Raw genomic sequence first — 14484 nt, 5'->3', positions numbered from 1 at the left:
ATTCACTTTGATATGGACTTTAATATCATTGAAATTATAATGATGTGTGTTTTTATGTGAGACCATAAAAAAGGAAACGAATATCCAGACGGGGATCAGGCCTCAGGGCACCCAAAAAAATAAGAGAAAAACTTCAACGGTTGGTCACCTCAAATTCCCCAGAAAAAAATGGATAAATAAGTTGACCCTTTTTTACACACCTCCATCGAACCCAATCCAAATCCACCGAAAAATGCGTTCACCTAGCCAATTTGTTATTTATGCCACAACATACGTGTTGATTCTTTATATATGCAAATACCTTTGCCTTGTGCGTGTGTAGATGGCTCTATTGCTCTATCGATCGAAACATTTTCGGCTTTTATTTATGCCATAAGCGGAAACAGGAATTCGTTGGCTCAGGAGTGGGGAATGAAACAGTAAAGTGGGGAACAGCCAAAACGGAAGTGTTTTAAATGGCTAACACTTTAGTTTGCAAGCATTTTTTATTTTTTATCGTGGGCTATTTAAAGCATCCATGATATTCTTTTAAAAGTATTTTGTTTTTAATAACTTAAATTGTTTTGACCCCTTTTAAACAAAATATTGTGAGAACATCACGCACAAATGTTTAATATTATAAAGCGAAAGTAATGTCGAAGCTATAAAAAAGTTTTTCAGCATTATAAATTAATTTTTAATTTGGTAAGCATTCATTTGTATCTTCCTAAAAAATCCAATTTTCCATTTCCTTCCATTTTTTTCCGTAACCCTTACTCCTATCAGGAATTGAGGCTCCAAAGATACCTCCAATGGTCTCAATCCCGAACAAATACCCAACAAACTGGGTATCCAATGTATGTACTTAAATATTTTTAATCCATTTTTCATTGAAATATTGTATTTGAAAGAGTCATTTATCTACCAGATAATAAAGGAAGCTGTTTTTGACAGATATACGGATCAAGACTGATGCAAGGCAGGGGAAATTTGAATTACTTATCAACTAAAGCAACCGATAATAAAAGAGGTCATCGGTAAAGGAGACGCCAAACCATCAATATATGTATTTAAGGTCAAATTGTAACTTAAGTTTCTTTAAAATTGGCACTCCTTAAATAGGTTCCATTGATAATGAATACCATTGAATATTTAATTTAAAAATGTGTATGTTTATTACACAATCAAATGAAATTATCTTTATCAGTAGGTATCGAGAACTCATTGAAACATATTAAAACAAGTGGCTATTAACGTTTCAGTTGACAACTGAAACCATAGATCTATATGCTTAATATTGCATACTTTTCGCTAGAGAATTATATTGTAGATATGTAAAATATAACTTCCAACAGCAATGTTTACCCTTTAAATTACTAAACAGTACTTGGTTTAAATAAGAAAATGACTATGCTTTAAACACTCCCTAAGTCAAACAACAAATTAAAACCCTTCAATATCTAAGAACACTTTATTCTCCCCTGATTTAAACCAAGCACTTCTCTCGGGCAAATTCCCCTTTGTTTATTTGAGCTTCGAGTGGGTCGGTTAATTAGCCAACCACTGGGGTCGAGATGGGTTCATTGAAGTGCATATTTCAGGCCCAGCTGAGGCCACTCGATTCAATTAATTTCAACTGGCGAACAATGGAGGTCGCTTGCTAATTGGTCTGCCAGTCCAGAGGTAAGGTAATCAAAACAACACACCAGCTAGAATCGCATTTACTTGGCTCAATAGTGGATAGATAGAGCCACTTTCCAAAATGAAAGATATGTGGGCACACAGACAGCTGCATCAATTAGGTGGCTGCCACAAATTTGTCTGCTTTTTGGCTGTGGATGTGGATGTGGATATGGCATTCAAATGGAAACCAACAATCACAATTTACAGAAGATACCGAGGACAGACAGGCAAATAAACCAACATTTACATTGGCTCCATGGAGGGGCACACAGAGGGCAAAGGGCGGAGGACAGAGGACACGGAGCTCCGGAGACAGCGTCACTTAATCTAATTATGCAACAACATCAACAGATGACACAAGCCGAATGCAGCTGCAAATAACTACATTAACATATTCGATAACTTCATCAGCATATCCCCACCGCCATCGCCATCCCATCCCCATCCCCATCTGCCGTCCTCTGACTGGATTTTAATTAAAATGCGCATATGGAATCCGCATCGGGGCAGGCCTGGCACTTCACAGACAGACAGCTCGGAAAATCGAATCTTTTAGACAAATTTCCTGAAAATACACCAGCCAGCGACGGAAAAACACAGACAGGATGCCGCAATCCAGAGTTTTTACCATCCTGGCACTAATTATAATGATTCATGGCATTTTGGCAGCCAACATCAATTATGAAATCCTTGCGGATGATGGTAAGGGGTTTAATTTTGATATATTTAATGATATAATAGGGCTTTTAGTGAATAAAATAGCTGCTTTAAGTAAAATCTTTAACATTTAAAGAGTTATTGTTATATTTAAGCGCACTAAATTTATCAATAACGGTTTTGAAAACCACTTGTTATTTATTTATTCAAAATCCTTATATCATATCTTTCCGCAGATCATCCCAACAAGTGTGTAATGGAGGGTCCCAAAGGTGAGGTTATTATCGAAAGTGGCAAATCAATCCACCATCCCACAAAATGCGCACAAATTGAGTGTGGTAGGGATGGTTGGGCCCTGGTCTATAGGTATGCTTATCCCCATTATTTCATTGAATTTCAAATATTACTAAATATATTATTTCCAGTTGCGAAGAGAAATATCCTCCAAAAGGCTGTGTATCTGATGGATATATGGACATTGAGGCTGACTTTCCCGAATGCTGCGAAATGAATTTCAAATGCAATGATGCTTAAAATTTTGGGTTTACGTTTTACAAAGTGTGAGAGTAAATAAAATATAAATGTGAATTTAAAGAGATAAATAAAAATAACTTTTACTTTTTTTAAATGGTATATCTGGTAAATGTATAGAATTAAAGAATTAAATTTAAGAGTACCATTAAAGTATAAAAGTTATATTAATCTATACTATATTTATATTATGTTAATCTAAGTAGCTTTTAAAAAGGGCTGGACATTTTAGAACCGATTGTCAAATAGCAGGACTATTTAATACTTCCCCTTTGAAAAACTATTCTGCGAATCGAAGTGTATCTTTGGATAAGGGTTATTCATGGCTGCGCTATCTTTTCTCCTCAAGGTCACGCTACTGTGGATCCTTTTTCAGGCTTGTCAGTCTGCCGAATGGGAAGGCATCCGCTACGATCCGAGTGAGTGCAGACAATTCCATTTGACAGCTCCACTTTCACGCTCGCCCCCCATCCGCAGAGCATCCTGGTAAGTGCACCATTCACCAGGGACTCGTCCTGAATCCAGGTGTCAGCATCAAGGATCCCACGCACGAGTGCCGCCAAATTGTGTGCGGACACAACGGACGGGTCGCTTTCCACAGGTGTGTTTTGGGCCAAAAACCCTCTGCAGGTAAAAATGCAAATCTAATTGTGTCCTTTGGCAGCTGCGGAGTGACCGTCCTTGCGCCTTCTTGCCTCCACGGTGAGTACATCAATCCCGAGAAACCCTATCCTGAATGCTGCCGAAGAGCCCTCATTTGCCACTAGGCAGGCTGATCTATCTTTTTCATTTGGATATTACAAAATATTATATCCAAGACTGTACACAATGTCGTTCGCCCCAGAACCTTTAATACTTTTTGGTCTTCTCTGTAGCTTGGTTGTTTTCCAAGCTTCTGCTGATATTTCCCTTAACAACTACGGTGATTCGGGTGAGTTTGATAATGGATAAGTGTTAAACTGTTAGGTATGGTTTATCTTTTCCAGCTTATCCCAATCGCTGTGTTCTCGATATTGGCTCTTCGGTGGTGCTGCTCAAAATGGGTCAGGCATTTCGTTTGAATTCCCTGCCCTGCACCACTATTTTCTGCACTGGAGATGGCTATGGAATGCTCTTCACGTGAGTATTTTTTTAGATCTCGATTACAATGCGGAAAAAAGGCACTAAAAAAAAATGTCATATCATCATTATTCCAAAAATATATTAAAACTAATCCCTGTTAATTTAAAAATTAACAAATGTTTCTTTTATACCATTCGCCTTAAATTCTAGAAGTTCGTCATTGAATTATTTAAAATAAAAATTTGTATTGAGGAGTATACCATCATTATTATTAATGTTCTCAATTTAGAAAGATTTTTAACTCTAAAAAGTTTTCTAAAATTTATGACACATATGTTCTTACATTTTTATTAAAATCAACTTCTTAAATAATAAATTCCATTAAATATTTATAGGTGTGATAAGAAAGCACCACCGGATGATTGTCGCTATACGGAGTATCTAAACTGGGATGATGACTATCCGAATTGCTGCGAGCGTAAAGTTGAGTGCAATTAAAATTTCTAGTTGGAAAATGTTTTTAGTTGCAAATTAGGTCAATGTCATGAAGTGAAATTCTATCGAAATTAGCCATGCAGTTAAAGACGGGTTAAATAAATCGATTAGACCCGCAGCTCTTTTTGGTTGCTGTTCTGCATAAATATGTTTATTATTTACTGCACTGGGGGTCATAATTTTCAACCCAGCTAGCTAAACTGTTTATGGAGTTTTTTCCTTCTTGGCAGGGAGATTCGTGGTGGCCCAGATTTATTGACCGCTGGCCAAGGATCCGGATGCGGCCCTTCTGCCATGGCCTTCACTTTCTCGATGGCTTCCCGGGGGATTGGGATTGGAATGGGCAAGGGGTTGGGGTTGGAAAAAGGGCCGAAAGAACCGGAAAGATAAAAGACGGAGGGGATGGGGCAGAAATTGAAACCACAGCAACAACACTAATTGACATTTGAATGCGACTGTGGGGCAGATTAAGCCCCGGCTGCAGTGCGGGTCAAATGTGACGACCTCGACAGTTGCTCCCAATTCACAGCCATCTCGGTTTAAGGCCAATTGCCTTATGACCCAACCACCCAGCATTTTTCCCCGGCCCTGTCATTTTCCACAGCCCAAAATGCAATCAAAGTCGCATCTCAATTATGTGATCGATTGCCGATGAACAGTTGTCCCCAGCCAACTGTTTAATTATTCAATTCGATTTACAACCATCAAATCAACATTTAGTGGCAGAGATGCGCAGCTTAGGACTAGCATTTTGGATTTCATTTAGTAACCATAGCTGAACACTTCAATAATTGTTTATTTTGCATAATTAAATTAAATTAAAAGAAGAGAAAATGGAACTATTCTTATGAAATCGTGTTAATTAATAATTTTAGGGCTAAGACCAAAAGTTATTATCCCTAGTTATTAATTGCAATGGAAAATAGGCTAGAAATTCAATAGATTTGGATTATAAATATACATATTTTAATTCAGACTACTAGTTTATTTTGTATAATTAACTTAAATTAAAAGAAGAGAAAATAGAACAATTTACTATAAAATCTATATTTTTTAACAATTTCAGGGCTAGGGCCAAAAGTTATTATCCCAAGTTATTAAAGGCAGTGATAATTAGGCTAGAAATTCAATGGATTTGGATCATAAATATAAATATTTTAATTCAGACTACTAGTTTATTTTGTATAATTAACTTAAATTAAAAGAAGAGAAAATAGAACAATTTAGTATAAAATCTATATTTTTTAACAATTTTAGGGCTAAGACCAAAAGTTATTATCCCAAGTTATTAATTGCAATGAAAAATAGGCTAGAAATTCAATGGATTTGGATCATAAATATAAATATTTTAATTCAGACTACTAGTTTATTTTGTATAATTAACTTAAATTAAAAGAAGAGAAAATAGAACAATTTAGTATAAAATCTATATTTTTTAACAATTTTAGGGCTAAGACCAAAAGTTATTATCCCAAGTTATTAATTGCAATGAAAAATAGGCTAGAAATTCAATGGATTTGGATCATAAATATAAATATTTTAATTCAGACTACTAGTTTATTTTGTATAATTAACTTATATTAAAAGAAGAGAAAATAGAACAATTTAGTATAAAATCTATATTTTTTAACAATTTCTGGGCTAAGACCAAAAGCTATTACCCCAAGTTATTAAAGACAGTGAAAAATGGGCAAAAACTCAATGAATTTAGATCATAAATATAAATATTTTCATCTAAGCAGCAATATCTGTTGAATTATTTTTGTTCTAATAGGTACTATGAAAAAATAAAAGCAAAGCTAATGTAATTTACTGACTCCCTAATTATTTCAGTATAATAAATACAATTTGGCATCTCTTATTCACTCGCGTATCATCCTAATAAGAGGTGCTTTAGCTAATCCGCAAAACAGAAATTAATTTTGTGGTCGTGTTTAATGCATTCAACTGAAACTAATTAAAATACGATATGTGTAGCTTGTGTATTGGCAGCGGATTTAATTTTAACTTACACGCATACCATTTGCAAGTTTTCCATTAAAATTAGCTTTGGCTTATCAAGGGTCAGAAATGCCTAGGAATTTGCTATGGAAATGGGAAAATGTATATGATGGTGGCCATTAACCCAAATCCAAAAACGCCAAAAAAGAAAACACGCCACAAAAGTTCCGATTCGCCAAGGACCGGCAAAGAAATCGGGCTTTTCTTTGTTTGCCCAACCGAAACTTGACCATGGGTCCGAAAAAGTTTCGAGAAATGCAAGAGAAATGTAGGAGAAATGTAGGTTTTACGGGGACCGCAGCTGGTTTTTAGTCGCATGCGAGAAGTGCCAGCCTCAGCATAAAAAAGTGAATATTACACTTTTTTACATTCTTCTTTTTTTCTGCTTCCTTTTTTTTTTGTGGGAAAGTGGGCAGGGGCCAAACTTAAAGCCTTGTGAAAACACATGTACATACAGCATTTATAAATTGGCAGGGAATGGTGACCTCTCGGTGTGTGCAAAAGGTGAAGGTGATGTGGATGTGGATGTTGGCCGGGCTACAAATGTGTACATAAACGGAAACTGAAATAAAAGTCGGCGCAGAAAACGAAAAAAGTCGAGGAGGGCCAGTTGAGGGGCCAAAAACTCAAATTCAACCGCCGCATGGCATATAAAATGTAAAAGGTGCAAAGGAGCAGCTTAAAATATGCAAACGCACAGGCCCTCGCACCTTTATATTTCGTAGTATCCATATCCAAGTTGGCTGGAAGGGAAAATCTTTAACATCTCAAATGGCGAACTACAGAAAAACTTTACTTATTCATTACTTTTCACGCGCTGTCTTGGGTGCCCCAACTAAAAATGGGGCCTCGACTCACAGAAAACCCAGCCAAGAAACATATTTTTGACCTTATCTGTTTATTAAATATTAAGCAATGTTATTCCCATAAAATAACTAAAGAACTATAATAACAAATATTTTTTAAGCCATAAAACAAACTGGTATTTAAATATATATATTTATCCATTCAGAACAATATAAATATATCAAGGTTATTATAAATTCCATTAATATTTTCCCATCAGAAATAGATCATTCAATGTTTATAGATAAATATATATATGGCAAACAGTTTTAATTTGATAAGAAATAGCGCTTGACATTTTATGACCACAATTCATACATCATCTAAATGAATGACAATAAATAATGTGTATATTTAAACGCCGTAAATCAAATATTTCGTTAAGCTTTTGATGGCATCAAAATAGTTGTCAAATTACCACAGTAAAATATCCGTTTCCCAAATTGATTTATTTTTCCCTATCCCGTCTAATTTTTAGTTTTTACAAGGACAAACACTATTTATCGTCTATTTTTCTCACTGCTTTTGTGCTTTTTTTTGCACAAAATGGAGTTGTGGTCCCCAAAAATATCCTCTGAAATTGAATTTTTCCCCTTCAATGCTCGTTTATGTGTGTTTGCGAGGAGTGTATCCTTGTATCCTTGTTTTCTGTTTTTTTTTGTTTCTTTTTTTGTTGCTCGAATGAGTCTGAGTGTGTATGCAAAATAAATTATGAGAGTAAAGCACTGCGGACTGTTGCTCTTGTTTTACGAGCTGTTGGCAAAGATGGTTGCCATAAAAATTTTTCGGGGATTGGGAGCATTTTATTCGCCATGATTTGTAGTAGTCGCAATGTAATGTTTGCCATGAATTATGAAGAAGACATCTGCTGACCCATCTGCTTGTTTGTTACCCATGGACTAGCACTCAATAGGAAAATGTATATTGTAATAAAAAGCAATAGTTGAATAAATTTCATGCTTGAATTTCTTATATATTGAGTAGTATTTTTTTTTTAGGAATTAGTTATGCCAATTTCACAGTCATAACTCTGTCAACTTGTGTACCTAATGCAGTGCAGAAGATGAAGCTCCTCTGGCTGCTTTTGCTGGGTAAACTAACAGAAGGCTTATAATATTTTTTCACTGAACTATATTTTCACAAATAAAAGCTTGTGTTGCTGGGGAGCATTGCGATAGACCCTGCCCCATCAAAGATAACCCCGGATGTGCCAGCAGGAATGGCAATTGCTTTTATACCGTTCGCCATCCGTGTGTTTTGCAAGCAATCAACTGTTATCGGAAGTCGAAAGGCTTATCTGGTAAGTATCGATCGTGATTTGTATCTATCAAACATTTGAAACATTTTTCTTTCAGCTCTGAAACCCGTTTCTCGCAGCAAGTGTACTAAACACCAAGTTCCTGTTTGCGAAAATATTGATACATCATAATATGTTTATGTTCAAAAATGTTTAATTTATATTTTTCTCTCTATAATATATTATTTAATATTATTTGTTTAAAATAAAAAAAGTTATGAAAAGTTCTTAAAGTAAGCACTAAAAGCCAAGTATCTTTTTCCGATAATATTAACACATCATATTACATTTTTGTTTACATTTATATATTACTCACTTAACTTTTCTTTATTAAAAAACCTAGGAAATACTATCATTTTTATACCATTTCTTATAAAATAATATAAATTTTGAAAATATCTTAAAATTGTTAGGTTAATATGTATGTCAGTAAATACTTTCCCTGTTCTATAAGTCCAAGCAAAGTTATAATTAAATTGAAGAAACTCGATTTATAAATAGTCGATAGGTAATTATTATAGAACATTGTTCGGAAATAAATCACGTATCCGCCATGTTTCCCCTCCGCAGAGCGCTCGAAAGTAGGCAACATCGGGGCCATTAGCCAGTAACTAGTTTACCTTAATCGCCGGTCACTCTTGTCTAATTATAACAAACTGTGTTCACTGCACGCCCATTATGCCACGCCCACGTCTGGGGAGTGCCTATATTTAGGGGCGTGTCAGGGGTGTTAGCTATGTCAATCTCAGCTTTTGAAGGTAGTTTATCCACGTATATCGTAGAAAAACCCGACGTGACACAAGTTTATTGACATTTTCCACTGTTTGTACGTGGCTTGCCTTCTTCATAGCTCTATGCGTTATTCCCTTTCAGCCAAATGGTTATATTTACTATGGAAATAGTCAGCAAAGTTAGAAAAATGATGACTATAGGGACTAATCTTTTAATCTATATATTTTTCTTATAACATAAAAGCACCTTATCCTTTATAACTAACTCTCATTAACTATTAATACAATTATACTAAAATAAAAAACAATTTACCACAAAAAAAAACGAAACAAATATCAATTAGACCAGAAAAATCACTGAAAATAAATCAACCAAAGCGTATAGAGTCTGCCATTTTTGTAAATAAAATACTTTTGATTATTATCGTTTCTCGCCTCATTGTAAACAATATCATAAAAAATCGATGTGCCGACTGCCAAATTGATTTAGCTGCTTTTATATGCCCCACAAGCGAATAAAACTATTTATCTCTGGAGAATAACGAGTACATATTTTGAATAATTTGCTGATGTGGGCGTTTCCATTTCAAAGTTTAATTATGCGTCTGATTTTGGCTCCCAAATGAGTATGAATTTTTCATTTAAGTTTTTATACGATTTTTATGGCTCATTTAAGTTGGAGCTCAGTTAGGGAATAATCGATTGAGCAGGGGAAAAAAGCAAAAAGAAAGAAACACAAATGTTTGCACACTCACCTTCAGAGTAGGCCACCAACTAGAATCTGCTGCGCCAAGGATTCACAAAAGATGAGGATGAACGTGAGGCCGCGCCGAGGAGAAAAGCCAAGAACAACCACAATGGGCAAGTAGATGGATGCTTGGATGCTTGGATCCTTTGGATGCTGCAGGATGTTTGGATGGTTTATTCTTGTCCAAGGTAACGCCAAACACACGCGTGCTCCGGCAAGGCAAACAAACACAAACAAAAACGGAATCAACTCGCTGAAAACGACCGCGAAATGTTGCCAATGTGTATTCTTCTCTTTTATTTTTCAGCTGTAATTTTTTATATTTGCTGTTGTTAGGAAAATTCACGCATCACCACAGGGCAATCTTCTTGGCCTTTGTTTCACTTGCCCCTTTCACTCTCTCTCTCTCTTTTAATTAGGCTAAACCAACTGGCCCTATGGCTTCCACTTATCTGCACTCGCAACGATTATGGCCAGCATTGTTTTCGCCAATATTAATGCAAATCTCTGAATACCTGGCCAAATGCCCATTTCCATGCCCACCATGCGAATAAATATTATCTCAATGCCAGATTGCGTATACGCCGCGTCGGCGCATTGGCAATCGCACGAAATTCGCTAATGGCATTTCAATAAGAACAGCGGGAAAAACTGCTGGCTGACCACAGTGAAGCCTCGGCATGAATAATGAATCAATTTTTATTACACAGCCATCATGTGTGTGTGTGTGTGCTGTGAATAATACAAAAGCTGGCGCTTAATAATGCACGAATGCATTGGGGGTGTGCGGGGAGAGCGGGGAGTGCGGGGTGCTGGTCCTGTGACAGGACCTATTTTGCATAAAGGTCATCCCAGCATACGACAAACTTCAGCTTGATGTGCAACTGTAATGAAAAAGTTGGTGACCCTCTCCTTTTCCATTTAACTTTGGACACTCAAAAAGGGATTTATACAAAGAGGACGAAATCTGGCCAGGACGAACATGTGCTGCTGGCCAAAGTTGTCCGTTTGCAAATTGCGAATGTTCTTGGAGACCAAGATATGCAAAAAGTTTTATTAATTTTTAATTGCTATTCTAGCAAATATTTCGCAAGCTGTACTTCAACTTGTAATTGATACAAGATGAAGTTTTGTAATCCAAGAATCCCTTGCCAACCGATACAAATTTACTAAGTTCAGATCTAAGTTTATTATTATAAAACAAGAAAGAACGCTATAGTCGAGTGCCTCGACTATCAGATACCCGTTACTCAGCTAAAGCGACCAAAGGGAAATGGAAATAAGCAAGCAGCAAAGCAAGACTGAAATGCGCCACCTACCGGCGGTAGACAGATTTAAGCGTTATGGGCGTTAGGGTGGGCGTGGAAAATTTTTTTTTTGGTCAATCGATAGGTATTGACGAGACCGATACAGTTCAGTTAAAATTTTGTATCTAGCATGAAAATTGTGGGCGCCACAGGCTTGGGCGGTTTGTGGGCGTTAGAGTGGGCGTGGCATACTCGCGTATCAAAATTGCGCTGCGTACAAAGGTTCGGAATCTAAATCTGAAATCCTGATTCTATATCTTTGATAGTTTCCGAGATATCCACGTTCATATTTACGATTTTTTGAAGTTTGGGGGCGGTTTGTGGGCGATAAAGTGGGCGTGGCAAACTTTTTTTTAAGTCAATCGATAGGTATTGATGAGAACAATACATTTCAGTTAACATTTTTATTCTAGCATCAAAACTGTAGGAGCAACAGTTTTGGGCGGTTTGTGGGCGTAAAAGTGGGCGTGGCACTCTACTGAAACAAACTTGCGCTGCGTAAGAAGATCAGGAATCTGCACGCCAAATCTCAATAGCCTAGCTCTCATAGTTTCCAAGATCTCAGCGTTCATCCGGACAGACAGACGGACAGACGGACAGACGGACAGACGGACAGACGGACAGACGGACAGACGGACAGACGGACAGACGGACATGGCTAGATCGACTCGGCTAGTGATCCTGATCAAGAATATATATACTTTATGGGGTCGGAAACGCTTCCTTCTGCCTGTTACATACTTTCCGACGAATCTAGTATACCCTTTTACTCTACGAGTAACGGGTATAAAAAGTGGTAATGCTTAAGGGAATTTTAACTTATTTCATTTATTTCAAAAATAATTTAGTTGTTTAGTTATATTAGTTATAAAACTTTTCTCAAAGCCATAATATTTTTTTTCGGTTTATATATTTAAAGGATTCTGAAATTCTTTATGATATTTTCAATATTACTTATTTTTAAAGGGTTGTTTAAATTTTTATTTTTGGCTTATTTATTTTAAGGGTTCTGAAATTCTATATGAAATTAGTTTATAATTATAACAGTACATTTTTTTGAGTCGTAAAGCTCAGGTTACATATTATTTCGGTTCCTGAAGGATCTAAATGTCTTATTTAAACCATTTATGATTTTTACTTAAGCCATTTTGTGTAATTTATTTATCTATTTTCCCCAAAGACACTCGATCGGAAATATCCTTAGCACTTGTTTCGTTTGAATTCGAACATAATATAATTTCAGTTCAGATCTGAGTTTATTATTTTAAAAAAAGTGGTAAAGCTTAAGGATATTTCAACTTATTTCATTTATTTGAAAAATAATTTAATTTTACCATTAGTTATAAAACTTTACTCTAGGCCAATACCAGTTTTTGTATAGGATTTATTTATTTTTCGGGTTATATATTTTAAGGATTCTATAATTCTTTATGAAATTATCTATATTATTTATTTTTAGGGGCTGTTTAAATTATAAAAATACATTTCTTGAAGTCGTAAACTCAGATTACATATTATTTCGATTTTTGAAGGATCTAAATATCTTATACTTTCTGTTTAAACCATTTTTGATTTTTACATAAACCATTTAGTGTAATTTATTTATCTATTTTCCCCAAGGACACTCGATCGGAAATTTCCCTGGCACTTATTTCGTTTGAATTCGAACCTAACATCATATCATGACATTGAAATGGCTCTTAGAGGCAACTGTTGTTATTGACGGGACGAGTTTACAGGACCTCACACAAAGGAGGCTCGGAGAGGGAGAGAGCCACGGAAGTGCCGAGCGAGACAGGTGTCAATTGTGTTGTGTTACCTGTTACATGCCCTTGGCTATGAGTGAGTGGGTTTTTTTTGATAGGGGGCTTGAAAAAGGGGGAACCGCAGTTTCCTGGCCGACTTAACCCGTAGGATTGTCCGTTTTGGAGGCTACGGGAAACGTAAATCGTATGCAAATGCCCTCGCATTGGTGACTGTCGCATAAAACTTAGTGACAAAGAAGGACATTAAAGTTTGTGAGCCGAGAGAACCTGCGAGACACACACACACTCATAATATTTTACCTCGCCATGAGAATAATAATGATGATGATGATGATGATGATATTTTCTGATATTGTTCATTACATTGTTGTGCTTTTACGACTGTTATCCTTGAGTGAAGAACTTGCTACAGGATGCTAACACACTAACACACTGGCACCCACACAGACTCAAGCAGCCACCCACACTCTCACACGCACACGCATGTGCGAAAGGAGCGAGCTTTTTACGGTACTTTTTGCCTAAACCGTTAGTTTCCGTTTTTCAAAGAGAGTGAGAGAGAGCCGAAAAAGAGAGTGGGCAGATTTTTCACCTTCGCACTTTCAACCTTTTTCTCCTTTTTTTTAAACTTTTTAACTATTATATTTGAAATGCATTTGTTATGATTTATTATTATATTTTTTTTCTGTGTATAGCCACAGAAACACGACTTCGGCCCGCACTGGTCACTTTGAAACCACTCATTCGAAATCGAAATCACACTTCGCTGCTGGATTTTCTCGCAGTGTTTCGGCCTGGGCCATTTATGAATATGTTTTTTAATTTTTAAATATTTACAGACGCGGTATGTTGTTCCGTCGCCTCTGTGGGAGGCTGAAATCCGAAATCCGAACACGAGATCAACAGAGCTCTAGGATCTAACTCACTTATCTTGAAAACCACTGGCAAAGGTTATTATATTTTGAAATAATTTCTTACATTCGCTGTTTCAAAAACACTCAATTCCAAAAACCGACAACGGAGCGAACGCACGAACCTCCGGCGACATCCGCAAAACAACAAACGCAACGTAAGTGTCAGCAAAACGTAAGTCAGTTAACGTAAAACGTAAGTGTCAGTAAAAAAGGGAGAAAGCCTCAGCAAGAGATGGGAAAGAGAACGAAAGAGAACACCGAAAGCTGCCTAGAGATGGTAAGATACTATGCTGGCGAATAGATTTGAGCGCGTGAGGGGACGAACACGAAGGATGCACGAACTCTGTCTTGGGGTTCACCTATCGATGGAATTTTAAAAAAATCTTTTAGAAATTGTAATTTAAGGTTTATTTGTTTTTTAAAGATAACATACAAACACATTTTTTTATGTATTCTTTAATTATGTA

General features: G+C 36.3%; 5 protein-coding genes across 8 annotated transcripts in view; 4 read left to right on the top strand and 1 right to left on the bottom strand.

Moving 5' to 3' along the window:
• Nucleotides 1-14146, bottom strand: part of LOC119545958 (pneumococcal serine-rich repeat protein) — a 57786-nt gene extending 43640 nt beyond the window's left edge. Inside the window, exons 1-2 of one of the 4 annotated variants that reach the window (XM_037851921.1) lie at nucleotides 13696-14146; nucleotides 10038-10356 (exon numbers count right to left, since the gene is read on the bottom strand). The gene's annotated coding sequence lies outside the window, so the exon portion shown is untranslated. The remainder of the gene's footprint in view (nucleotides 1-10037; nucleotides 10357-13695) is intronic. The other 3 variants (XM_037851922.1, XM_037851923.1, XM_037851924.1) reach the window with 3 other exon arrangements.
• Nucleotides 2153-2921, top strand: LOC119545963. The gene is made up of 3 exons (XM_037851928.1): nucleotides 2153-2364; nucleotides 2556-2685; nucleotides 2745-2921. Exons 1-3 carry the CDS (start codon nucleotides 2268-2270, stop codon nucleotides 2851-2853), a joined length of 336 nt encoding a protein of 111 aa, XP_037707856.1. The 5' UTR covers nucleotides 2153-2267; the 3' UTR covers nucleotides 2854-2921.
• LOC119545964 lies at nucleotides 3104-3655 on the top strand. The gene is made up of 3 exons (XM_037851929.1): nucleotides 3104-3269; nucleotides 3328-3451; nucleotides 3515-3655. Exons 1-3 carry the CDS (start codon nucleotides 3173-3175, stop codon nucleotides 3615-3617), a joined length of 324 nt encoding a protein of 107 aa, XP_037707857.1. The 5' UTR covers nucleotides 3104-3172; the 3' UTR covers nucleotides 3618-3655.
• On the top strand, nucleotides 3646-4553 carry LOC119545962. The gene is made up of 3 exons (XM_037851927.1): nucleotides 3646-3781; nucleotides 3837-3969; nucleotides 4308-4553. The coding sequence occupies exons 1-3, from the start codon at nucleotides 3679-3681 to the stop codon at nucleotides 4408-4410; spliced, it is 339 nt and encodes a 112-aa protein (XP_037707855.1). The 5' UTR covers nucleotides 3646-3678; the 3' UTR covers nucleotides 4411-4553.
• On the top strand, nucleotides 8276-8788 carry LOC119545965. Its single transcript, XM_037851931.1, has 3 exons — nucleotides 8276-8345; nucleotides 8405-8554; nucleotides 8610-8788. The coding sequence occupies exons 1-3, from the start codon at nucleotides 8318-8320 to the stop codon at nucleotides 8681-8683; spliced, it is 252 nt and encodes an 83-aa protein (XP_037707859.1). The 5' UTR covers nucleotides 8276-8317; the 3' UTR covers nucleotides 8684-8788.
• Nucleotides 14147-14484: the final 338 nt, after the last annotated feature.

The sequence above is a fragment of the Drosophila subpulchrella genome, chromosome 2L, assembly GCF_014743375.2.
Source record: "Drosophila subpulchrella strain 33 F10 #4 breed RU33 chromosome 2L, RU_Dsub_v1.1 Primary Assembly, whole genome shotgun sequence".
NCBI classification, from domain to species: Eukaryota; Metazoa; Arthropoda; class Insecta; order Diptera; family Drosophilidae; genus Drosophila; species Drosophila subpulchrella.
Note: the sequence above shows the minus strand (reverse complement) of the source record. Positions and strands in the feature narration are given on the sequence as shown.